Source organism: Eublepharis macularius, chromosome 7 (assembly GCF_028583425.1).
Source record: "Eublepharis macularius isolate TG4126 chromosome 7, MPM_Emac_v1.0, whole genome shotgun sequence".
Taxonomy (NCBI): domain Eukaryota; kingdom Metazoa; phylum Chordata; class Lepidosauria; order Squamata; family Eublepharidae; genus Eublepharis; species Eublepharis macularius.
This window is the reverse complement of record NC_072796.1, coordinates 75,727,987-75,753,140: the sequence shown is the minus strand read 5'-3', so window position 1 is coordinate 75,753,140 and position 25,154 is coordinate 75,727,987. Positions and strand designations below refer to the sequence as shown.

Here is a 25,154-nt window from a genome sequence, read left to right as displayed (position 1 = left end):
CCCACCTTTTTTTCCTATGTATACAAACAGGAAATGCAGTTTTCTTTTACACCCTTATATAGGTTAAGATTCTAAGAATTATGTTTGGAGTTGTTGTTTTTTTAAGCACAATGTGCCAAGTTGCACCTAAAAAGCAACCTTGCTGATAGCTCTCACAATAAATAAGTTCCCTGATTGAAAGAATAATAATAATCCTTTAATATTTCAGCCAGTGGCCATATAAAATGGGTTAAGAAGTATGGAGATAACTTCTACTCCAACTTATATTAAAAACCATCCCCCACCCCCCTTTTTCGCTGATGGGGTAAATAGACAACGAACATTAATCTAAACATTGATGTTTTATGAGTAATATGCTATTAAATTATTTCAATGTGTAGAATATTAACGAGAACAGAAAATCACCAATATAAGTTTTATATGGAAAATGGAATCCAATCCTTGTTTTTAAGGTAATGAGAAATGTGATTAAAATGTATGACTCACAATAACACTATTCTAATTTTTTTTTCTGGCATTCAATTAGAATTATTTTAATGATTAGGAATAGAGTCAAAGTTAAATGCCAGCATCCTTAATAAATCCTTTCCCTGCCTATACAGATTAATATTGTAGATGCAAACTTTTTTTTAGGTCACAGTGCACCAGGCATCCATCAGAAGTCAGTGCTGCCAACCCAAACACTGCCTCTGGCATATACAATTTAATTATTAATAGTATGTCTCCTAGGTAAACTGTTACACAGTCTTAGGGCCTTGTTTTGTAGTCATTAAAATTGAACATGTTTATATTATTGAAACCCTTGCATTCAGTGTGTAGGCAGAGTTGATCTTAAAGTATCCAAAGAGAATTTACCTGCAGTTCTGTTTCACATTTATAGACATTGCCCCAATGTAGCTGTGGGATATAATTTTTAACATTAACACATTTAAATACAGAATTGTTAGTTAGAATTAACTTTTAAGCAAATGCAAAAAACCTAGGGCTTTGGCATCTATTGTTTATAAATTTCGCAGAAGCAATTTTTTTTAATATGCTTCTTTCTTTTGATTTTTAGTGCAGATAGATTCAGTACTGAATTAATCGGGGGTTAGGTGAGAAGGGACATTTCTAAATGTTTTAAGTTTAAATAATATTTGACTTTTTTTTACCAGACATACAGCACAGGGTTTTTGGGTTTTTTAACAAAGAAAAGAAAATTAGGAGTTGAATGTGGAACTGAGCAATCATGGCTGGTGCCTATTATAGCAACAGTATAATCAGAAATTATAGGGTTCTTGGATAATTGTAGCCTTTGCAATTGCTCTGAGTTAATGAGGAAATGTTCACAAAAATGTCTCCCCCCATATAGATTGAAATGATGAAAAAGTTCACTTTTTCTTTTTGATGTTCCAGTATTTGTTCAAGCCAACAAGCTGCAGCAACATATTTTCTCAGCCCATGGGCAAGAAGATAAGATCTATGATTGCACACAGTGCCCACAGAAGTTCTTCTTCCAGACAGAACTGCAGGTACCATGCTCATTAAGACTGTTTGAACATAGGGAACTGTGGCAAATGGTAATGACCCAGGGTTTTTACTGTGTGGGTTCATCGTATTGGTTGCCGTGAACAGCTCTGGTGCTTAATGGGGACCAGGGATGGTGCACCAGAAGGATAAACAGAAAGTGTAATCTACATGTGAAGCTTGTCTAAACAACTTCTAAGAACTGTCAGAGATGCTGCCTAAGAAGCATCTGTCTTTGTGCTTCAGACCAGATCTTGCGGGTTCCCCTGATTCCTTGATGGGAAAAAGACAAAGAGTGTTACAGAGCTGTGGTTTCTAAAATCGCAATGAAAAAGTGTGGTGTGAAAACCCACTCACCATTTTATAACTTGCTAAACTGAACCAACTACTTTCTCTAAAAAAGTTATAGTTATTTTATTTTGTTTATCTATGGGATTGTTCTGGAATAATGATTTCTAGAGTTAATCACAGTTGCCATATTTATGTTGATTTTGAATAATAATCACTTGAATCAAAGCCATCAGTTTCTGTGGCAGGATAATGCTCTGAATGTATAATGTATTTAGAGCTTCTTCAGAAGCATACGCAGTCTAAACTAATGAGTGGCTGGAATCTCTAACCCTTTACCCACGCACACATACTGAGTACTCCAGGATTGTCTGGTGTATTCTTTCTACAGAAGTAGTGTAAGATTGTGAGAGAGCAGCATCTATTTGAGAAGCACAAGAATGCTTTTTTCTGAGATGTAATTTTTTAACTGACTCTTGAGACTCAACAGGGATAGAGTTGCCAAGCTGTAACAGGGCACATGGTCTTCTGCCTTCAAAAGACAAACTCTAAGGCTGTTACAGTTCCTTGCAGGACTACTTCCATATATATTTCTATTCTGTCTGTCCTCCAATGAGTTTAGGATGATATACAAGTTTTTCCTGAATTTAGCCCAGATTTTAAAAAAAGTGTTTGGAATAGCAGGAACCATCAGGATGGATCCAGCCAGCTATTTCCCACAATCTCACTAAATTCTCCTCCTTACTGCTGCCCCATCCCACACGTCTTTTGTCCTTGCAGGTCCCATGATCCCTACAATAGTTTTTTTAGTGGTCAAAGATGTACGCTCTGATATATCTTAAGAATGATCTTGAGTCTGATTAAGGAATGAATGAAGAGAGTCTATTCAGAAACTACAACTTTTATAGAAAGTGGAGAAACAGAATAGATACTAACTACATTACGAAACTGGGAGAGAGGGACTTCCGGGAAGAAGCAGGAAGTAGCCTAAGAATACCAATCTGGAAACATGCAAGAAGGACGGAAGAGAGAAGAAAAGAAGGATCTTATTTTGCTATCGCTCTAACTGTCAGATTTGCCGCCCCGTATGTATTCTGTGGCTTCTGCCTTCTCTGTACACAAGACATTGTATTTCCAACAAAAGATAACCCTGTCCTTCTTTTTTTACCAACCAGAAAGCTGTTTGGATTCAACCCATGGTATCCTAAATAGCAAGTGCGGGGAGGGGATCCAGTATTTTAATTACTATCCCATCTAGCCTTTCTGATTACTCAGGACACAACTAGATGTTATGGCATTCACAAATTGAACCCATGGACACTGCCTCAGTTTTAGAGCTGTGAGGGCCCAGTCCTGATTGGGCATACAGAATGGTGGGACCAGCTCCCCCCACCTCCTGCACACCTTGTCAAGTGTCAAAACTGCAGGATGGGGACAAGAGTGCCTGGTCCTGCCATGCTGAGGGCCCTATCAGGATCCAGCTATCATAGCATTTTTAAATGACCTAAGTTCAGCTGTAAAATGGCAACAGCATCCACAGGTCGGACACGTGGACAACGTAACATTTAGTTACATCCTGCGATATTGGTGATTGGAGGCTGAGTATTCTTTGAAGAAATCTTAATCCTGGAACTTAATCTTAGCAGGCAGTCTTTTTTCTTGAACCTTGCAGAAAGCTTTGTCTTTTGTTAAAAGTAGAATTTTTAAGCCCCTAGTGTTCTTTTGTAAATCCACATTTTGCTTTCATTGAGACATTGTTGTTCTCTAGAGAGAATCAGAAAGGAAGTAAGTCTAAAGCTCCTTATGTGAAGCTCAAAAAATATATTTGAAGAGGTCTCTGAATTGCTAGAATTTAGCTGCTAAGGATTTACCAAAAAGACTTTTTTGTTATACCTGTTGAAAATTAAGAAAATTACATACCTAAAATATTGAGTCATTTTATACTTTACAAAAGCATACACTTATGTAATACTGCAAACCCCTTTTTTATGATTAATGGAATCAACTGACAATAGATCGTAAGTTATGCATTCATAAATGTAAATGTGCATACCTAAAGGGTATTCAAGCTGTAGAGATCCAATGGTGCTTATTCTATTAAAAGATACTAAAGCTGATTTAAAAAGTGGTATTTGTAGCTCTTATTCACCTTAGATCCTGTTTTGGTGGTAGCATGGTTTGTTGTTGGGGAATTATTGTTTGTTTTTCCTTCTATTTCCCCAAATTCAGGGTTTTTTTGCCCTTTGTCATGAGTTCTCAACCTTTGGCTGGTATTTTCAGCATCTGTTCTTTCTTTATGTATGACCATTGCAAGGCTGGACTTTATCCCAGGTTAACTGATTCATTAGAGAAGTCTCCAGTGGAGAGGGGTTTAAATGCTGAAATGTGTGTGGATGTAGATGGGTATGTTTTAGGAAGGAAGGAAGGAAGGAAGGAAGGAAGGAAGGAAAGGTGAGAGACAACTTTGATATCTTTTCCAAGTAAGTTTTAACTATTGCTGTGAAAAGTTCTTTCCAATGATTATTGCATAAATCATTATTACTGAGTTGTTACAATTAGATTTTTGTGCAACCTATGTTGTACTTTGCACCAATTAGCTAATTGATCATCCCAGCTTCCCAAGAGAAAGAAGAGATGCGGGCACTCAGCTTCCAGGCATAGGAATAAGAGGAGAAATGTTATGGCAAGGATAGAAAGAACATTTTGTGAAGCAATACTGTGAAAGATCTGGGTATGTTTAGTTTAGATTTTTAAAAATGTGAAGGAAGATGACAGTTTTCAAGTGTTGAATAAGATCTTAGAAAGAAGAAGAAGGGCAGTTGTTCATCCTTTCAACTAAGGATAAAACAAGCAATACTGGCTTTAAAATAAAGAATAGTTAGGGGATACAAGAGCAGAATAGTAATGGAACAAGCTGCTTACCAAGGCTTGTACTTTAGAACTATTCAAAGAAAGGCCACACAAAGCTATCAAGGGCAATGCTTTTGGAAGCATAGGAGGATATTGTGTTTCAGGATTGAGAAGGATGCACTAGATAGGGTCTCTTTCAACTCTTACAATGATTTTATAATAATATCCCAACTAACCTTTAATGCTGCAATTTTGAAGACATCCAGCAGACACATTAGTCCTAAAAATGGTGCAACCAGATGTATTCAAACTGAGCAACACCTTTATACATTTGCAATAACAGGATTTTGCAACGCATTATGGGGCATTGTACTGGCCTCCTCTAAGATAAGAATAGCAAAAATAAGCAAACAGCCATAATGCCTGTAAAAGTATTTCATGGCATTCTAGGTGAAGGTATCACATTATTTGAAGCAGCCAAAATAATACATGCTAGAAATCTATTCAGATAGACCTCTCTTGGAATTATCCACTCATTTTAAGAGCCACAGCCAACTTAGGACTGTTTTGTGTCAGCCCAAAGGTTACATGGTTGGAATGACATTGTTAGTGTTTGATCTACTCTTAATGATATTATTACTCAAACTATTGGGCTACCAACTCCTTAGGGCAAAGGTTGCTTGCATTTAATTTCTAGACAGAAGCTATGAGAAAGCTCCAATCAGACCTGCAAGAAAAGATTATGGTAGACACAAAGCTAACAGTACCTCTTGAATATTGCCTCTGTGATAATTCATAGAGTAAGCAGGGGGCGGGGGGACCATTGTAAACTTTCAATTCAAGGAATCACTTTAATTTTTTAAAGATATCTTTACAAAGAAATAAAGGTAAGGTGTTTTTTTTTAAAGTAAGATGAATGGTTACATTTGACAGTGCTACATTTGAGGAGTCATTGAAAAGAGAAGGAATGCTGCTTTTCAGGCCCAGAAGACAAACTGTGATTATGTATCTGATAAGGAATATTTTTGTTCTTCTTTTAAAATCCAATTAACATTATTCAGCTTTAGGCCAACATTTTCATATGTAATAGCCTGATTTTTCAAGTGCCTGACACACTAGTTGCCACTGTTAAAACAGAAAGGAACACACAGTGTTCAGTGCATGTGAAACTCAGGCCTTGAGTGTCTAATTTTAGGGAACAACAGAATGCCAGAAGTATACATCAGTGTGCCCTATTCTTAAGAAAGTATTGAATGCTACCACTGATGTTTGAGTTAGATGCTTAAATATGCTGATTTTATGGGGGAGGCAGGAAAGATGGTGTTTAGTCCTAGATCGAAATGAACTGGACATAATGGTTGCTTTCATATTGAAGGCTAGCCATACAAGGCATTTGAAATTTTGACCCTAATAAATGCAAACCTCAGCAGCATCTGCAGCGTAAAGGGCCTACATTTTATACTGCACACTGTGTCATCTGTGATAGAGTGCATAATGAGAATACATGAGTATTATGATGGTTTTGTATCTTATTGCTTCAATCATCAGGACAAAAACTCTTAATTTACAGGGTTTTAAAGACTATATGAGGAATCAGCAGCCATATTTCAAGTGAGGTTTTTCTTAAGCCCCTGTTTACATAAAGGTGAGATTGCCAAGGACAATTGAAGAGCAATCATGATACTACCCCTCAGGGATGCCTGAAAACATCTGTAACTAACAGAAAGCCCCCATTTTCTTGAACATCTCCCCAATTACTTTATATTTTGGTACAAGGGAGTTGCAATAGAAGTCGGGGGGGGGTCACAAAATAGCCTGAAAAACATTTTTCATTCAAGTTTTTTTTTTTTTAGTTTTAGTCTCAAAAGAAAGTTTTAGTGCCTCAGAGAAAAAAAATATTCTGAATTCCTCCTCCTCCCCCCCCCAAACCACCAAGAATTAAAGGATTTTATAGTCATATTAGTCTTTCATGAGGTGATTCCGTTCCGAAAAAGAAACTTCCTGGTCTGGAGTGTGTGAATCCGACCTTCTTTGATTGGCTCGTTCAAATATAATCACTCCCAGTGGAGAGGAGGTTCGTTAGTCCATGAATATTTATAGTCCCTTGTAAAATCGACTAGATCTGAAGTGTCACAGTCACCCTTATTGTACAGTGAACGTGTAAAAGGATGATATCAGTTGACTATGTCTTCTTTTTTATGGAAATACTTGTAATCACATAGATGACTTCCCATTTTTTTCCTTTTTTAAGTTTTTAAAGCTTTTTTTTAACAGTTTCATTGGATTTCACACGAACAACAGTTTAATAACTCATATTTAGTTCCATCCCAGAAATATAAGCACAAGTTTCAAAGATACAACTCCCAACAATTTTAACATAATTCTCATCTGTCTTTATCTCTACAGAAAGTAAAGTTGCAATGGTTGGTATTGTTTTATTTGTTTGATTTCTACCCTATGATATGGAAGGACACCAAAGATGACATACATAGGGTTGCCAGACCCCTCTTGTAATTGGTGGGAGGGTGGGGATGCAAGGGGAACGGGTATTACCCTGTAAGAGAAAATATACAGGATTCTGTGGGTGGAAAAGCAGCAGGGGGCACATGTTGTGTTTTTCATAAACAACGTGCTTCCTTCTGAACATTTCACCCTGTATTTCTTTAAGTGTGACTGTAATTATAGCATTATTTACTGTGACGAGGATATTTCTTTATGAATGCTGCAGTTTAACAAAGGGCTTGATACACAAGGAAGTTAATATTGTGCCAAACAAGAATGTATTCAGTTCGAAAACTGGTTTTAGGGATACCGTTGAGATTTGTAACATGGAGAAGCAGGCTTCCAGGATAGCAGTCCCGAGCTCTCTAAGGCCTGGTGCTGTTGCCCCTCTCAGACAGCTGAAGAAGAAGCAAAAAGCCCAGCTACTGAGAATCTTTTGCTAGAGAACACGGGACATAAAATCAAGTCTACAAGTCCAGATAGTCTTGTTGGGCTCCCAAGACCTTTTGGTGCTGGTTGGTAAGCACAGAGGGCTTGAGAGTTGGGGTGGCAGGTAGGAATGTATGAGGCAGCTGCCATGAGGGGATCCATACAGCAGCTTTCCATAAAGGCAGCATGTAGCACTAAACTTGAAGAATGCAAAGCATGCAGATTCAGTTTTTCCTCAACTCTGCCCAATTTGGCACAGTTACGCAATTGATTCTTTTCTGTGAAATAGGCTACTATTTAAATGCAGGAGATAAGGGCAGTACTAGTATCTTCTTGTATGCAGAAAGTGTACCATCTTTTCCAAATTGACATGTCAGATGCCCAGGAAATATGCTGGTCCAGACTAGCACATAGTCATCAGTTCTTCAGTGTGCCATTGAACACTTGATAGGCAACATCAGGAGTGGTGACTGGAGCCAGGCATATTTTTTTGATAATTTGTACACAGCAGCATAATCAAGTCACTTGTTTTTCAAAATTGTAGGTTCTGTAATTTCTGTAATTTTATTAGAGTCACCTTCAGACAGGGGTATACAAAAAAAATCCAGGAAATGCAGTTGGCTAATACTGAATTAGAAAAAAATTGGTAATCCTCGAATACTGAATTGATTCTTCAGTTCAGTAATACAGAACATATTTGGAAAAATTTGGCCATTGTTACCTATGGGAAACTCAATTCGGGGATATCCAGTGGCCTAAAGGAGTGTCATTTTTTGACCAAACATCACCAGATTTGCAGGGAACCTTCTCCTAAAGTTTCATAAAGATTGGGCCCCAAGGATGAAATTTATGAGCCCCCAAAGAAGGTGTCCCCAGCCACTCAATTATTTCCTGTGGGGAAAACTATATGGGAGCTATCCAGGGGGCTCGGGATGGCATTTTATAGAAAAAACACCCAATTTGCCAGGATCTAACTCCTCTAACTGTCTTCTAAAGACTCTCCAAGTTTCAGGAATATTGGACCTTAGGGTCCAATTCTGTGGGCCGCTGAACAAAGTGCTCCCCAGCCATTCCATTTGTTCCTATTGGGGAGGAGAAGTCTGAGCTGATTCCCACTGCAAAAACACATGGACCAAGGCTACCATGGCCAGAGCACACTCCCAAATGCAACCACATGCAGACAATCCAACAAAACCAAACTGATCCCCCTCCCAATACCCAAGTACCCCTGAACAAGCTGCCACAGCCATTGTTCTCAATGTCTGCATGTCTCTGATGAACACAAACTAAGCTTTTTTGTGGTGCTTGCAGGCTCTCCTTTTCTCCTTTCCCTTTCTCTGGAGTGGGCCTTCATGGTTTCCAAAACTTGTTATCAAACTCCAGTTTGCTGAGATATCAGAATGAATATATTTACACAAAAATATGCTGTTTATAATATAATCATTTGCATTATAAAAGTGCAGCACCGTTTACTGTGAAATATCAATTTTTGCAAGAATGTTATATCAATGAAATAGCCTTGTACCCTTGTTAAAATAAGTTAACTCTCTACCTTGGGGGGAAATTTAAAAAGTATTCAGTCCACTCAGTATCAACAGATTGGTTGCTTTCCTACATACACATCTATCTTTCCCTGCTCGGCAACATTCCTATAATGCAGATTAGTTACCTCTTAACAAACATTAAGTAATACTTTTGTTCATACAATTAGAGTGATTGAACTGATGAGCCTTTCCCGTTCCTTTAAAGAGCATTAAACAGATAGAATGGTGAAAATACTCTTTAACTTGTTTAATCTGGGATGAAAGATGCTAATTAACGTAGAAATGAAATGCTTCTGTAAGTATGTCCTGAAAGTGTAATAAATCCAGCCTATCTGTAATTCTTTAAATATCCAGATACTATGAACAGAAGAGTGATTACTGGAAACTAAATTAAATGATTTGGGAAATGTTTACTCAGGGTGTGGTATTTATTCAAGGCTAATTAATTTGGAATAAATAAATATCTTCTGAACTTGGCTTTCTGCTTTTGGAGCAGGCCAAAATACATGCCAAAAGAAGATGAGTTTGGTGGCATTAGATTTTTGGTTTGTTTTTGTATACTATTTGCCATGTTTCCTTAATTGACTGTCTTGCCAATACAGTGTATATTGGCCTTGAGGCACCTTTCTGCCTCCCTGTTCTCACCCACTGACTCTAATGACCTTGCAGCTTGTGTGTGAAGGGCAGAGTGAAGATGACATAGAAACACTCTGGTATTTTTCCATTCATGACAATTGGTGGGCTGAAACTTCGTTTCTCTCATAGCATAGCTGCTCATAAAGAGCTCATTAGCCCAAGCGCATTGTGGACCAAGTGGACCATCACACTTGAGAAGTACATTTTGTACTTTTGCATCACACTTGAGAAATGTAATTATAAACAGAGTTATACCCTTCTAAGTCCTTTAAGTCGTTGGACTTAGAAGGGTGCAACTCTCCTGAACTTCCTTTCCTACCTTACAAAGGCAGGATGAAAACACAGCGTAGTAGCACTTTCCCATTGGTTTTTCTCTAGGTTCTGAAAGCTGGTTGCACTTTTGTAACTTTGTGTAGTGAGGTTTTCTTAGGTTATGGCCTAGCACAACTTAACACATAAGGGAAGCCAGTTTCCACATTCCTGCCACTATCGGCTGTTTCCTAGAAGGAGGCTCAGAGCTGATATATGCCGCAACTAAGGAATGATAGTGGTCCATCATGGAGCAGCACTGTGGTACGATTTGTAGACATGTACTGCATAGGACAAAACAAAGAATCTCTACTCCTCCCTCCCCCACTGCCAGCACTGCTGTCCTGCTGCTACTGCCTGTTCTTGTGAAAGCAACAAGACAGCTCTGACACCATCATGCTCTTCACAGAGCAATATTTGGACAATGAGTTTCCTTCTCCCAGCAGCCACAAATTTAGTTCCTTATAGCAGTCTCTAGAGAGTAGGGCCCAGTATTCTTGTTACTCCATTGATGTAGAAGTCACTGCAATACTTTCCATGCCACTGGAATAATGTTAGTATACCCTGCAGGCAGATAATGTTCTGGCTCCTCCAGATGCCAGCATCAGCTCTTGGGAAACTAGATTGATACTGGCATGGGAGAGACCTCCGTGGATTCCTCCTGACTGGTCCAAAGAGATTTACTTTAATACAGGCTTTGAAGGAAACTGAGGGCCAAGCTACAAGTGATGAATGACACTTGAACAGCAAGTGTATTTCTCCCCATTCACTTGCCCTCCACTCAATCCACTTGCCATTCAAGTGTCATTTGTCACTTGTAGCTTGGCCCTCAGAATCCTCACATTAAAGTGGGTGTGAAAGGGGTTTCAATATAGGCATCACATGCATAGTCCAGGGATTCCTACTTTACGTGTAGTACATGAAGAAGCAGTGCTACCATCCCACCAAATTAAAGGATATTGGGCTCTAATGAACAGCAGTGGATAGGGGTTATTCCTTGCACACATTTCTTTCAGGAGTATGGAGAGGAGTAAATTCTAGAAGCAATCACCACGATGATTGGTCTTGGCCAAGAGAAAATGCTGATGAAATTCATATTTGGACCAGAGAAGACCTTTCATCCTTCCCCTTACTCCTCTTTACCATGTGGTGATTGCTGTGGATGTGGGCAGTAGCTGGCCAGCAAACCAGTAGCCAGTCTCCCCGCCCCCCTCCCCCCCACACACACCCTCACACAGCTTTGCCCTTTCCCTCTTGCTCAGCATCTCAGGCATTTTAATAACATCTGAAGAGTGCCCATAATAGCATAAAAATTAAGGCCAAAGTACCTGACATTAAGTATCACACTTCCTGGGTATAACATTTTTCAATGTGCCCCGGCTGGACCTTCGATACTCCTATATGTGGCACTGGGGAAGTGGGGAGATGAGAAGTTAAAGAAAAATTCTCTTCCACCTACTTGCTGGTCATCACAGCCAATTGCTGCCTCTACAAGGTGAAGAGGAGAAGGAATGATAACCTATCAGTTATTTTGAATTCAGAAATGAGCTCAGAAAAAGCTAAGTCATATGACAACTTTGGGAAAAGTAGTTCAGCTTTCTGGAGACCAATTCCAAATTGAGCTCAAGAATGTGCCATCTGTACAAAATGAGGGCCTCTGGTTTTCCTGGCTCAAGAACTGCAGTAGTTGATGATCCCTTCACTAGGATAACACAGAAGGAGCCTTTTCTGAAAAGTCAGGGCAAGGAACGGGATAGTTCACATACATCCAGTCGCAAAGTGCTGTTAAGAGCATTTCGAACTAGTGCCAGCAGAGGATCCTGGCTGTCTTTTCTTCTCCGTAGCTGGGATTAGCGCTCCAAGTACTAAATGGGAACATGAATATTTGTAGAATTTTGACAAACTCCACCTTTGTTCCTTAAAATTAAGGTAATTAGTATCAGTGGGTATTCTTATACTATTAGAGGTTTGAGGCAGTCCTCTTTGGTTTTTATGTGCTTTTTATCTTAAGTGGATAAACAGATAACAAGGAACAAACAATAGAGCAAACAAACATTCCACAACCTCGAAGTAAAGCAATCATCCCATGCCCCCCTCAGTTCATTGTCCTGCTTCAGATGTGGATTTCACAGTACAGCTGCTGTACATCTGGAGGAAAGATATATCATATGCTATTGACAGAGTTTGCTAAAGCGAGATATTTCCAGAGCTGAACTTGTATTTTAAGAGAAATTCCACTTTTGTATCCTTTATTGTGGTATTTGGCAGCAGGTCTACAGCTAGTAACTGTCTCTGCCCTGCAGCTATGAAGGAGTAAGACTCCATTGTTGGAAAGAGAGTGGTGCTCTGTGTAAAAACCTGAGATGTGGTAGGCAAGATGAATCGTGCTTGAAAGCAGTGCTCGCGGTGCTGTCATTTAGAACAGGAACACTGAAGCTTTAAACGAAAGTGAAAGGCAAGGATAAACGCCCCCTTTAAAAGTGGCAAAATTCTTAAACTGCCTGCAACAACAAATCTTATCCATTGATGACTTCACTGAGGGCAAGGCAATTTGGCAGAGGATGGCTCTCCCCCGGGATGAGAGGCACAGAATCTTTGTTTTAAAAAATGTAAATAAAACCATTTTTGAAAAGTGTGAGCTAGTATTACATAAAATAGCATGTCCCAGAAACTGTATAAAGTAGGGAGCATAGCTTATCTAGATTCTCAGACTGTTTTATTGAAAGCTTTAAGACAGATATTTCTGACTACTTATAAAAATTCCAAGGAAGACCTCTGTGTGGCACGCCCAGCTAGTTTATTTGGTAATTTCTTGCCAAAAGGCCGGTGTTCAGAACACAATGGTGACAATTCAAAATGCAGAAGGAAATCTGAAACCTTGATGTCTCACTGAAGTGAAGGCCACTGTCACAAGATCAGCACTCTCCTCTCTTTTTCTAGCATTTATCATGACACAACGCTCTCTTCAGACGTTATTCTGCACATTTACTGAATTCACAGAGAGGGGGGCAGAATTGTGTCCACTGCTCTGAGGTCTGCATTCAGCCTCAGTATGCGTGTCTGCAGTAAGACTCTGTAGGCATACAGTCCTCCATACAGTGAGACTCCTCCTTTTTGCAGCATTCCAGATTTCCTGGAGGAAACTCTGAGCAAAGGGACAGATAAATCTCTGAAGATGGCTACTTCCTTCCTCACCTTGAGAACATGTCCTGATGTTTTTTCAAAAAGAAGCCAGCTCAAGATCAATACATATAACAGAGTCCTATTGTTCCTGCCAGTCAAGTTCTTGGCTTCAGGCAATTGCGGCCTTGCTTTCCTGTGGTTTCTAAGCCATATTGTGTTTTAGAGAATTCCCATTTCCTCTCAGAACTGAGGCTGGGCTCACTTTCTATACTGAGTCACTTCAGCAAACCCTTCATATTGGCCAGTTCCTCCTTCATAGCAGCCCAGTGGCCCTGTTTTTATGCTGGCTGTAGATTGGTTTGCTAGTTAAGTTAGAAGGGGAATTCCCACAGTTACTGATTAGCGGTAGGAGACATCTGTGAAGGTCGGTGGGGGGCACCAATCAGTATCATGCAAGCATGTTATTCCCAAAAGGCTAGCTTCCTTGGCTTTGGTATGGACTGTTGATGTCAGTGAAGTCAGCTAGCTGGTCAGCAAATGCATATTTTCACATTGCTGGCTAAAAACCCCTCATGTCTGCTTATACCTCTCAACATTTATGGGTAGGAAGTGCACTAACCCACCCACCCCCTCCAACACACACAAACCTAAATACCCTACTGCATCAAATTGGCGAACTTCTCCACCAGGACCACCACCACTCTGTTGCATACATTTCGAACTGTCCACTAACTGAGAAGCATTGTGGTTAGATGGGCAGGGGAACTATTCAAGTAAGGCTGTACTTAAGAAAGAACTGCAGGTTCAAAATCTGTGTTATAAATCTGACTTTTGAGTAAGCAGAGACTTTTTGATGTCTCTCTCACACATTCGGGGAAGTCTTTTCCTAAATTTCATTTATGTCTGTCTTACCATTTAGTATTTGTTTACCTGATTATGCCCTGTCTTTCTCCCCATTAGGGACCCAAAGCAGTTTACATCATCCTCGTCTTCTCCATTTTATCCTCACAACAACCCTGTGAGGTATATTAGGTTTAGAGCATGTGGCTGACCCAGGATCACCCAGCAAGATTCCGTAGCAGAATGGGGATTCGAGCATGGATCTCCCCGATTCTAGTCTGACTCTCTAACCACGATATTCTGTGCACGTGCTAATGCTCCAGCACAGTTGATGGCTGGTTCACAGGCAGAGCTTCTGCTTGAACTGTCGGTTCTGCAAGTGCAAATGAGGATTCAAGGCCAAGTGACTAATTGCAGTTTAAAAAATAAACCATATAATGCAGAGTGGGGGTAAACAAGCAGAACTCTACTTTAGGATTCAGATTGAAAGATTAATCCCACAGAATGCACCAGCAAAATATGTGGTGGACGTATGTCAGACTGGTAGTCTGTCTCTCTCTTTCTCTGTCTGCAGATATATACCATGCCATATAAAGGAATGCTGGGCCCATTAAATATCAGCAGTGCTTTTTGCTTTGCTTTGAGTTTGTCAAGGTGAAAGGTGATTGTGCAGGAAAATGGAACAGTATATTTGCAGCAAGACAGGCCGTAAGAACTCACTCCCATTCTCAGTTATAATTCATGACTGTACTGGTGGGAAGCCCTTATCCCTCTGTGGAGTTAATGCATCTCTACTGTAGCCTGCTGAGAGCACCCTGCGTCCCCTCCCACCATCTGTGCATTCACTTGCGTGCCTTCGCCAGTTCTTTTTACTGTGAGATCTCTTGGTGTTAAAACTGTCAAACTACTTCTGCCTGGTAGAAGGGGCTTGATGATGTGTATTAATGTTAAATTGTCGTCTAAATGGAAAAGAGATGGAAGAGAGATTTATTACAGACTTCTTTTAGGAAATACTGTACCAATGGGTGTCCACGAGTATGTGCCTCTTTTAGACGGATTCCCTGATTTAAGGAGTCTCTCATTTGCCTGCCTTTCTTGATGGGATCTCCCAAACGAGCAAGTGAACAGAATTTTTTTGTCTACCACACTGGCTTGGGAGGGAGCATTCTTGTTATGTAAACATTTGCATCCAAGCGCTTGAAGTGCTGCAAACTGTGTAGTATTTACCCACCTAGGCAACTGTTTTCACTTCTTTGTGCCAAATTGAGGCAGCCCACTCAGAGGCAGAGAGTTAATTGCCTCCACGTTTCCCAAGGCGTGGGTAACCACATGGCTAGAGAGTCTATTAAGCAATCAGAACCTGTATTCTAAAGTAGGCCCTGTATGGAGATTTTTATAGGGTGAGAGGCTGCCTGAAGAGGACTGAGTTGTGACAAGAGCCTTGATTACAGCATAGAAGGGTCCAGAATTGGACTACAGAGATTTGAGATGACATGCTATTATCATGACCCCTTGCTGCTGCCCTCGGTTCTGCAACTACAAATCAGATGGAAATATATATACTTTGTATCAATGCTACAAGATTTATTTATGGATTTCACAGTGTGTGTTGTTGCAGTTTGTTGTTAACACATCTTTAAAACATAAATCAAATCTAAACCTTAGATGGCAGTGAATAACTTTAACAGATGTGATGTCATAAGAGGCTTGGTGTGTTGTGAACTGCAGAAATGACCTTTTAAAAAATATGTATCAGACTTTCGGTTTATTCCAAGGAGGTTTTAGAGTCACAAAAGCAAGGTAAAAGGTCAAACATTAAAACAGCAGTAGCCACACATTCTCCCGATACTTTGACATTTTGTGCAGCTATTATGAAATCCTCTTCAAGTATTTAGTGAGCTTTTCAATGCAAGTACTTTATAGTGCTACAGATGCATGATTCATTTCTTGCACAGGAGCAAAACAGCTTCCTATAAGGCAGATATTTTACTTTGGAAACAACTGGTGTTTTTGGCAAGCAGAATTCCAAACACACACCCCAGTCCATGTCACTTTTGAGTTGTTGATTTGGAGGGTGGGCGTCTTTAAAAATGTATGTGTTTGCTTGTGTGCCACAGCACACTAGAGCACTTAGCCAATGTTTTTTAAATGCAAGATAATTGTCCTGCATTTTCTTCTGCTGATCTACCATTTCCTGAACCTGCATGAACTTGATTGAGCCAAGAGAGTTTTTTCAGGAAAAACCATCTAATTGGTTTACTGTTAGGGTTGCCAACCTCCAGTGGGGATTGGCAATCTCCTGGAATTACAACTGATTTCCAGATAACATAGATCAGTTTCCCTGTAGAAAAAGGCTGATTTGGAGGGTGGGCTGTATCTCTCTTTCCTCCCCAGACCCCACCCTCCCCAGACTTCATCCCCCAAATCTCCAGGAATTTCTCATCTGGGAGTTGGCAACCCCCAGATTGGCAGTTGGAACTGGCAGCATATTGTTGCTGTCTTCATCAGTCCTTTACATGAGGACTGGGTATTACGTACAGGTTTTCTTTGGGGCTGATGCGAGTATAATGCTACATAATAAAACTGGAGGGGGTGGCTTTGTCTGGAAAGACATGGCATAATAACCGAAGCATAGTGCTGAAGTTCCATGGTTTAAAAAAGTAGGGCAAGAATGACTTGAGTAGCTCAGTGCCCATGTTTTCCTAGGTGAAAGATCACTTTGAGATGACATGGCTGAGTAGTCAGGTTGAAGTCCTACTTGGTATTTTATTAATTTTGCACCAAGATAAATCCTGAAATTCTGACAAACTCCATGACAGGTGAAATTCCTTCTTGCAGAATGTGCTCAGCAAGAGGCTGCTCATTTCGTTCTGTTCTGAGGCAGGCAACAGGAGGGCAGCTTTATAATCAGCCCTCAAAGGACCCCCAGCCGCCCCAGAGTCTTGGGCTGATTGAATAACTCCTGGGCCTCTTCCCCTAGGCCTACATCAGCAGGGGTCCTGTGGAAAGCAATCTCCTGCAGACTGGCACTGAAGTGAGCTTTAAACTACTATTTTCTGCTCTCCAGAGGAGCCTGGAGTACTAAAAGATAGATGGACTGCAGATATTTTATGAGAAACTGTCAGAAGAAGAGCAGGGTAAATGTTTTTTTTTCCCCAATCTTCTTTGAGTCATGCACTACATCATTGTACAATTTCTTCCAGAGTCTTGTACATTTAAGGAAAGAAATTAATTGGTTGCTAACGATAATTTCTTTTTCTGGATCCTCTTTTATTTTTCACTCATTTCATTCTGTTTTATTTTTTTAAAAAATATTCACTCAAAGGCCCTCTGCTTAACCACAGTTGCAGAAAATCAGTACCATTTGCACTGAAATATTTATAATGACAGAATGAAAAATTGGATTCATTTTCTGGCTTGTAGCCGAACAGTCGGCAACTTTGTGTAGCATTGTTTAGCATCTCTCTTTCTTACTTCTTTTTCCTGGGGATTGTCTTCCTGCACATGCACAAGCAGGAGATGCTTTATAGGGAGGATTTGTAGGAAAACACCATCTCTCTCTTTCTCTGTCTGATCTCTGCAATGAGAAAATAAGTACTGTGCAACCTGTCAACCGTTCGTAGTGTTATTTTGTGGGGAGGGTGGGGTTGGGCAGGGGAAGGTGGAAGAAGTAGGGATTATGAAGGATGATCTGCAGTAATTTATTTTGTACGAGGGAGCAGTGCGCAGATGGGATTCAGAGGCTTGCTTCGGTGTATTCATTGAGGGGCATTGTGTGGACTTAACATGCCTGGAACTTCCTGCTGATCCTTGCTGTGTCGCTGATTCTGAGTACCAAACTAGACGTTCCAAGAGACGTGAGACGGAGGGACCTGCTATTCGCCCCGTCTTTTCTCATACATGGAGAAGGAGTCCTGAATGCTCCTTTTGAATAATGGCCAAAGGTAAAAAGGTTTACCAGCTCTCCCTGCATTCTTCCACTCAGACTGGCCATATGCTCGGATTGCATTGGGAAACTGTTGCACACGTTCCCTACATAATGTCTAGTATGAAAATATTGTGGTCTCCATTAAGTCAGTTTTCAAAAACCATTTTAGAAAAATACCGTTAGACCATGCCATCCTGTTGAGGTATTTGAAGGCCGAAGTAGGTATCAGAGGATATGCCTTGGGCTGGTTTAAATGTTCCTCATGTAACAGACTCAAAAGGTTGCTGTTGGTGACAAGCTATCTTCAGTACAAGAATTATCTTGTGGAGTTCCACAAGGTGCAATCTTATCCCCATGTTATTCAACCTCTATGTAAAACTTTTAGAAGAAATCATTAGTAACTATAGAACTGGATGTCATCAATATGCAGAGGATACCCAGCTCTATATCTCACAAACCATATCCCCTGGTGATGCAGTAGAGGTCTTGGTTGCTGCCTGACAGTTGTAGTCAATTGGCTAAACACAAGCAAATTGAAACTGAATCCAAGCAAGACTGAAGTTATGCCTGTTCAGAAGGCAGGATGATCCAGCCAGCTGTATCCATGACACGGTAACATTGATACTAGACTACTGTAATGCTCTCTACATAGGTCTGCCCTTGAAGTCAACATGGAGACTCCAGTTGGTGCAGCATGCCACAACTCGATTATTATCAGGAGCTAGGTGGAGCATGCATGTTACTCCCATTCTGCAGTTACTCCATTGGCTTCCCATCAATTACAAAGCTAAATTTAAGGTATTGGCCATCACATACTCATCCCTTCATGGCTTTGGTCCATCATATCTGCAGGACCACCTCTCTCCCTATGCTCTGATGTGGCAGCTTTCCTCATCTGAACATGGCCTTCTGCAGATGCTGCCCTACAAATGGGCAAAAGCAACAACTGCTCATACGTGTACCTTCTCTATAGTGGCCTACACATTATGGAATGGCCTGCTTGATGAAGTTAGGAGAGCTCTCACTTTCCTGGCTTTCTGCAAACTTAATTATTGAGGGCTTTTTTCACAGGTAGGAGGGCTGTACTGTAAGGAAATGGTCCAGAGAGATGGTTTGGTAAAGGGACAGGGGCAGTGGACTATACTACTGTGTATGGTATGTTGCTATAATTATGCACTGAGTGAGTAGCTTCTGCATTGTTTAATATGTCATGTTAAATATGAATTTCTAAATGACCTGAGCTCAAATTACACTGTGACAAACTTTGTTATGATGTCTAAAACACCCTTGTAGGTTTACTATCTATCTACACATCAAGTTACAGCTGTGAGGTCTTTATGATGAAAGGTATGGGCGGGATCAGCCCTGGATATTTTTCTGGCTGACGTCTACCTCAAAATAACTATCTCCCAAGCAACAGTAGTCAAGTGGCTCATAAGACTCATCCATCATTTCTGACTTGCTTGATCGTCCAAAGAAAATCAAGCTCACTCCTAGAGTTCTGCTTGATACAGTATCCAAGTGCAGAACACCCAATCATATGAGAAGCTCTGTGGATCTCTATTTCCAAACTGTATGCTCAAAAGGTATACAGTCCGTCAGTTTTAAAGCAAAGCCTTCCAGATGCTGGAGGCAATGGTAGGGAAGAACAGGAAGTAGGGCTGCTACTGCTTTACTCCCTTCTCCCCTTCCCCTCTTGGAAAAAAACACAGGAGAAGCCCAGGAAGGGGGCCATCCTGAGGCTGAAGCAACATTTCCTGAATAAACCCAGAGTTTATGATACCGAAGTTAATGGTCAAATGCCTAGACGTAGTGCAACAAAACAGGGCCATCCACAGTCCAAGTAAGATGTAGGGAAATATTGGTTTGTAAATTGTAAAACAAAAGGAATTCCCTCTCCTCTCTCAAAATGGTCTAATGAGAATTGAACATCTCATTACTAGAAGGGGTTTGATGCTGAAGGCAGCTGAGAGTCACTTAATGTAAAGAAGCAAAATCGGGAGGGGGGAAATGGCCTGCTTAAAGCCCTTAATGTTCATAATATTTTGGAGTGTGTGAGTCATTCACCCCAAGTTCCACTTTCTGAATTGCCCCATTCAGGGCTATGAGTAGATAGAAATTCCCTTTGCTATGCTCAAGCATGCAGCAAGAAGAACCTGGCTGATTCCCTGGCCTCAGACTTTGGCAATCCGCACTGTGGGACAATTCTCTTATGGTACTAGGTTGTTGAAGTTCAAGAATAGGTGAGCAGATCTGCCTTGGAGGTCTAGCCACTGAGGTCAGTTTTTCTTACAAAATTGTGTTATGGGAAAAGGAAGAATCACATTGTCATTGCTTACACACATACCTGGTATGGTTTCCTGTGGGGCCCAGTTTGCATTCATCTAACTGCAATGTCTTTAAGCCTTAGCTTAATTTGGCATTCAACTTCACAAGATGGAAAATCAACTTGTTACTCGACTGTCAGTTCTGCGTTACTCCACATACAGTGGAGTAACACTGAATGCACATACAATATGTACAGTGTATACCTGTTTTTTATGCGTACATTGAATAATTCTCATGTTACATTCAACGTATGTACAGCTGAGCATGTGATTAAAAGAGCACAGTTATCTAAGTTTAATTTGTAACATGCACTTACGTTGGTTGTTTCCTTCAAACAGATGTATGCACATACATGCAGAATGTATGTACATTCACTGTATGATGTGATCAGGGTTAGTAGGATTACATGTAGGGTAAATGTTCCAGATGTTACTTGATGAGTAGGATCCCTTTTAGAACTGAAATGTGAATTAAAGCTAATGTGATCTAGTAGCATTTTGTGCTCCTATGCCATTTCCAGTCACCCATGTAGAATTTCTTTTCCTTCTGTGAATTATAACCTTGGAACTTTAAGCAGGTCTAATAATGGTCTTTTAGGAGAATACTCGTAACAGATTAATTTGGCTGGGTTTATTTTTCAGAAGGAGGACTGACTGACTTACTAGGATTAGTACAAATCATTATAAATATTCAGTCTAGTGTAATTGCTGTGATTTATACTTCACTTAACAACAAAAGTTTTGTACAATCTTGCAAATCTGGCTTTTTATTATGTTCCCAAAGTGAGTTTGAAGGAATGTACTGTCAGGTCAGCATAAAGTGATAAAGTGATGTGTGTGCTGCTACAAACGGCATTGTAACTCAGACTATTGCCCTAAAATTGTTTTTCCTGAGCAAATGCTTTGATTTTGAAACAAGTAACTACAAAGTAGTCTGTCTACAAAGAGAGAACAAATTTTTCTCCAGTTCAGTGCATCTAGCCAAGTGACTTTCTGCTAAAGATGAGTTTTTATTTTGCTCCATTTGTGCAGAAACTGCTTTTTTAGCAGTAGAAATAATAAGCATTTGGGTAAATAATAAATGTACTACTGATTGTAATGCAGCCCTCTCATTCAGGATACATTGTCTGATTCAAGAAGTGGACATTACAGTAGCATTATTTGCTGATATCTCAGATAAAACATTACAGTATTTTGTCTAGTATAAATGTACCTACAACCACCATGGCTGCTGTACTATTTTTGTGTGTGGAGATAGAGTCCTTCCCAGTGAATCCTTCCAAAATGAACATAGATCCCCCCTCCACCATGATACCTGCTGTAGGTCCTATGCAGTGTTACCTCCTACACCTTTGACCCTTTCCCCCTATTCTAATTCTGTATACATCTGATTTCCACAGTCTCTTCATGTATATCTTGTCTATGCGCATGCATAAACAAATTATTCAGTCCTCTAACCCTATAGCCTCAGGTCTCTTTCCCTGCCTTCCTGCATCACTAAAAACAACATAATTAATTTAATCTGTAGCTAGGGTAGTGAATACAATTTAATAAATTGATTTAACACTTGCCCTGTACACTCAGCATATGTGGCACATCATGTGGGCAAATCATGCATTCACTGTGCCCACATTACATACAGTCCTGTTCTTGGAAGTGCTGTTCTTCTAATACAGGGATAAACCTATGCATGTAGTCTTTACCCATGTAGGCAATGGGACCCTGGGACGATGTGTCCAGTCAGGGTCAGCACAGTCTTCCTGATTCCCTTTATGCACGTTGACCTGTACTTACATCTGTTCTATGTACAGGATGACCATCCTGTCAATTTCTGGGGGAAGGGGGGGAAATGATCTTCGCATTTACATAGACGTCAGGCATGTGATGACTTTTCACATGGCCCTCGAGGCCAGTATTCCTTGTAATTTGTGTTCCTTGTTCAGGGCCTTTTCATGCATGCCATATACAGTGTGAGTAGTTCGATCTTGGGTGAGAAGCCAGTTTGAGTAGCTTATCATCTCAGTTGGTAATGGGGACTGCAAGCATTCCGTGAAATAAGCAAAGGGAAGAGATTGATCAACAAAGGTACTGAAGGCTGCGTAGTTGGATGGCCCTGCTGTGTTTTCCGTGTGTTTTCCAACTGGAGAGTGGAATAAAAAAGTTGAGACAGAGAGCTTTTCCGTATGGGGCTTTTTCGTCAGTTCTGGCCCCAAACAGGTTCAATTTATCCCCTTAGTTCTGCCCACGTGCTCAAAGTACTTTAGTCAGTCTTCAGATTTCTTCGCATAGTAGAACTGACGAAAAAGCCCCATATGGAAAAGCTCTCTGTCTCAATTTTTTATTCCACCCTCTAGTTGGAAAACATGTGGAAAACACAGCAGGGCCATCCAACTATTCTGTAGATTCTGTGTTTTCCAGCTGGAGAGCCAGTTTGGTGTGGTGGTTAAGAGCACAGGACTCTAATCTGGAGAGCTGGGTTTGATTCCCCACTCCTTCACTTGAAGCCAGCTGGGTGACCTTGGGCTAGTCACAGCTCTCTGGAGCTCTCTCAGTCCCACTTCACAGGGTGTTTGTTGTGGGGATAATGATAACATACTTTGTAAACCACTCTGAGTGGGCATTAAGTTGTCCTGAAGGGCGGTATATAAATCAAATGTTGTTGTTGTTGTTGTTATATTGTAGTTTTGTGGTGTTGGAGGGGCAGAAAGAGACATTTGGGATCTTATTTCCAAAGGATAGGGTTACACATTGCTGTTCAACCAGTCTGGATGCAGGGATGAAAGGAAGGGCAAATGGCATGGCTTACACCAAAGAAAACATTCTGTGCTTTAACAAAGCCATGTTTTAACTTCACTGTAAAAAAAAATTGGAATATGTGCACAGGGAGAAAAAGAGCAGAAAACGTGGATGGAAATTGATTCTGCAGCAGATGCAGGCTTTCACTGTGTAGACTACGCGAAGCAATTTGAAGACTGAACTAAAGTACTTTGAGCACGTGGGCAGAACTAAGGGTATAAATCGAAGCTGTTTGGGGCCAGAACTGATGAAAAAGCCCCATACAGAAAAGCTCTCTGTCTCATCTTTTTTATTCCACCTTTCTTCCAAGGAGCTCAGGACAGAGTTCATGATTCCCCCACTTTTTCGTTTTTATCATTATCAAAAGACAGGTAGGTTAAGTGGCGAATCAGTGATTGACAACCCAGTGAGCTTCAAAGCTGAGCAGGAATTTGAACCTGGATCTCCCCAGTCTGACACTAACAGTGCCTCTCTAAGCTGTAAATTTTCTTTGTTACCCTTTCAGCTTCTCAGTTGTTCAGTAGTATTTCTTTATCCATGCAGGCAATGTGGTGCGGGAGGCAGATGCACAGATAGACTTATAAATCTGGAGCAATAAAGGGTTGCTTGTATACACCAATGTAAGAATGATCACTGTACATGAACATGGCACAGCCCATAGGTGGCTAAAAAATAAAAGGTGTTGCAGAAAACAAATTGCGGGATCAGTGGCTGCTTTAAGAGAATGTCTGCAGATTCTGATCCCACCCAAAAAAATTTGGTTCAAGCTGCTTCAGGCTGGCAGTTCTAGAACAATGGCTTGTCATGCTAAAATCATACAGTACAGTACAAAAGGACTATAACAATATATGTTTGACCAAGAGAGAACACAAAAGGAAGTTGTAACATATATATTAAGAGAACTTCTCAGATACATTTCTGTATGGTTAACATAATCTGAAAACTGAACTACAGCCAGTTTTTCAAGGAGCTGGGGGGGAAATTGCAGTGACAGTGAGACTTGGTACGCAGTTCTAGTACATCAGATCTTGCTGGTACTGAAGATCCAGTATACTGATATCATTACACTGGAGGATGTTAACCCCCAAATACGTGTTTCATTTCATTGCTGGCAATAACCCATTTTGGGCGCAAACCTTTCCAGTGCTTTTATTGTTTATATTTACAGTACCAAGTCAGTTTAGCAAAGTTATTAGTTTATACATTTTGCAAAGGTAAAAGTAACTGTAAGAGCTTTAAATTAGAATAAGTGCCTCTCCAGTATGTCAGATTCCTTTGAGGACTGATTAGAAAGAAGGCCTCCTGTTGCCTGCCCCTTTATGCCAGGCATCATTACAGTGCCTTCTTGTTTATCACTTACTTTTTGAAATAGTGTAAGAATGCTGTGGGATGATAAACCCCCCTCTGATAGACAAGATCCTGCTTTTATTCTGGGATCAAGATTATATTTCGCTTTAAAGAATGGCCTTAATTAGCTGAATTTTTTAATAGGCAGCTCATCCCAAGAATATGAGATGTACATCTTCCACATAGGAGGTTTTTTACAATGTGTTGGTGGAGACAATAAGTTCCTTTCAGATGGTTTGGAATCATGCGTGCACGGGGCGGTGAACATTAACCCTTTTCATAGTCAACACATGGAAGGATACAGAGGTATATCTGCCCTTCCTGCTCCCATTCTCCACATGCTGACAGTGCTTATATGCACAGTCACTATGTGTGTGAATGCTGCCATAATTTTTTTAAGCTTAACATGCATCCTAAAGAAGAGATCTGTGATGATCTCGAAATCTACTTTAAGACATTTTAGCTGATCCAGATATAGGCATTTTCTCTTGTTAGAACTAATTGCAATTTATACTGGATTTTTCTGTTTCTGCTACATATGTGGCTATCTAGCTATGACCTTCCTGTGACTCTGTTTTGCTTAATATATGCACAGGAATAGATCTACCACTTTTTCTCATTAATACAGTTGTATTCACCTTTATAAGAAAATAGTGTTTTTCCACACCGTTTCAGATAACTCCTTTTTGGTCCACCATTCCTTCCCTTCTTCACCATCCCCCCATTTAT

At 40.3% G+C, this 25,154-nt stretch overlaps 1 protein-coding gene across 5 annotated transcripts in view; it reads left to right on the top strand.

The window, feature by feature from the left end:
- ZNF521 (zinc finger protein 521) overlaps nt 1-25,154 on the top strand; it is a 396,855-nt gene that overhangs the window by 346,668 nt on the left and 25,033 nt on the right. For all 5 annotated transcript variants that reach the window (XM_054985825.1, XM_054985823.1, XM_054985821.1 and 2 more), the window contains one exon: nt 1,396-1,511. In XM_054985825.1, the coding sequence (XP_054841800.1) occupies nt 1,396-1,511 (116 nt within the window). The remainder of the gene's footprint in view (nt 1-1,395; nt 1,512-25,154) is intronic.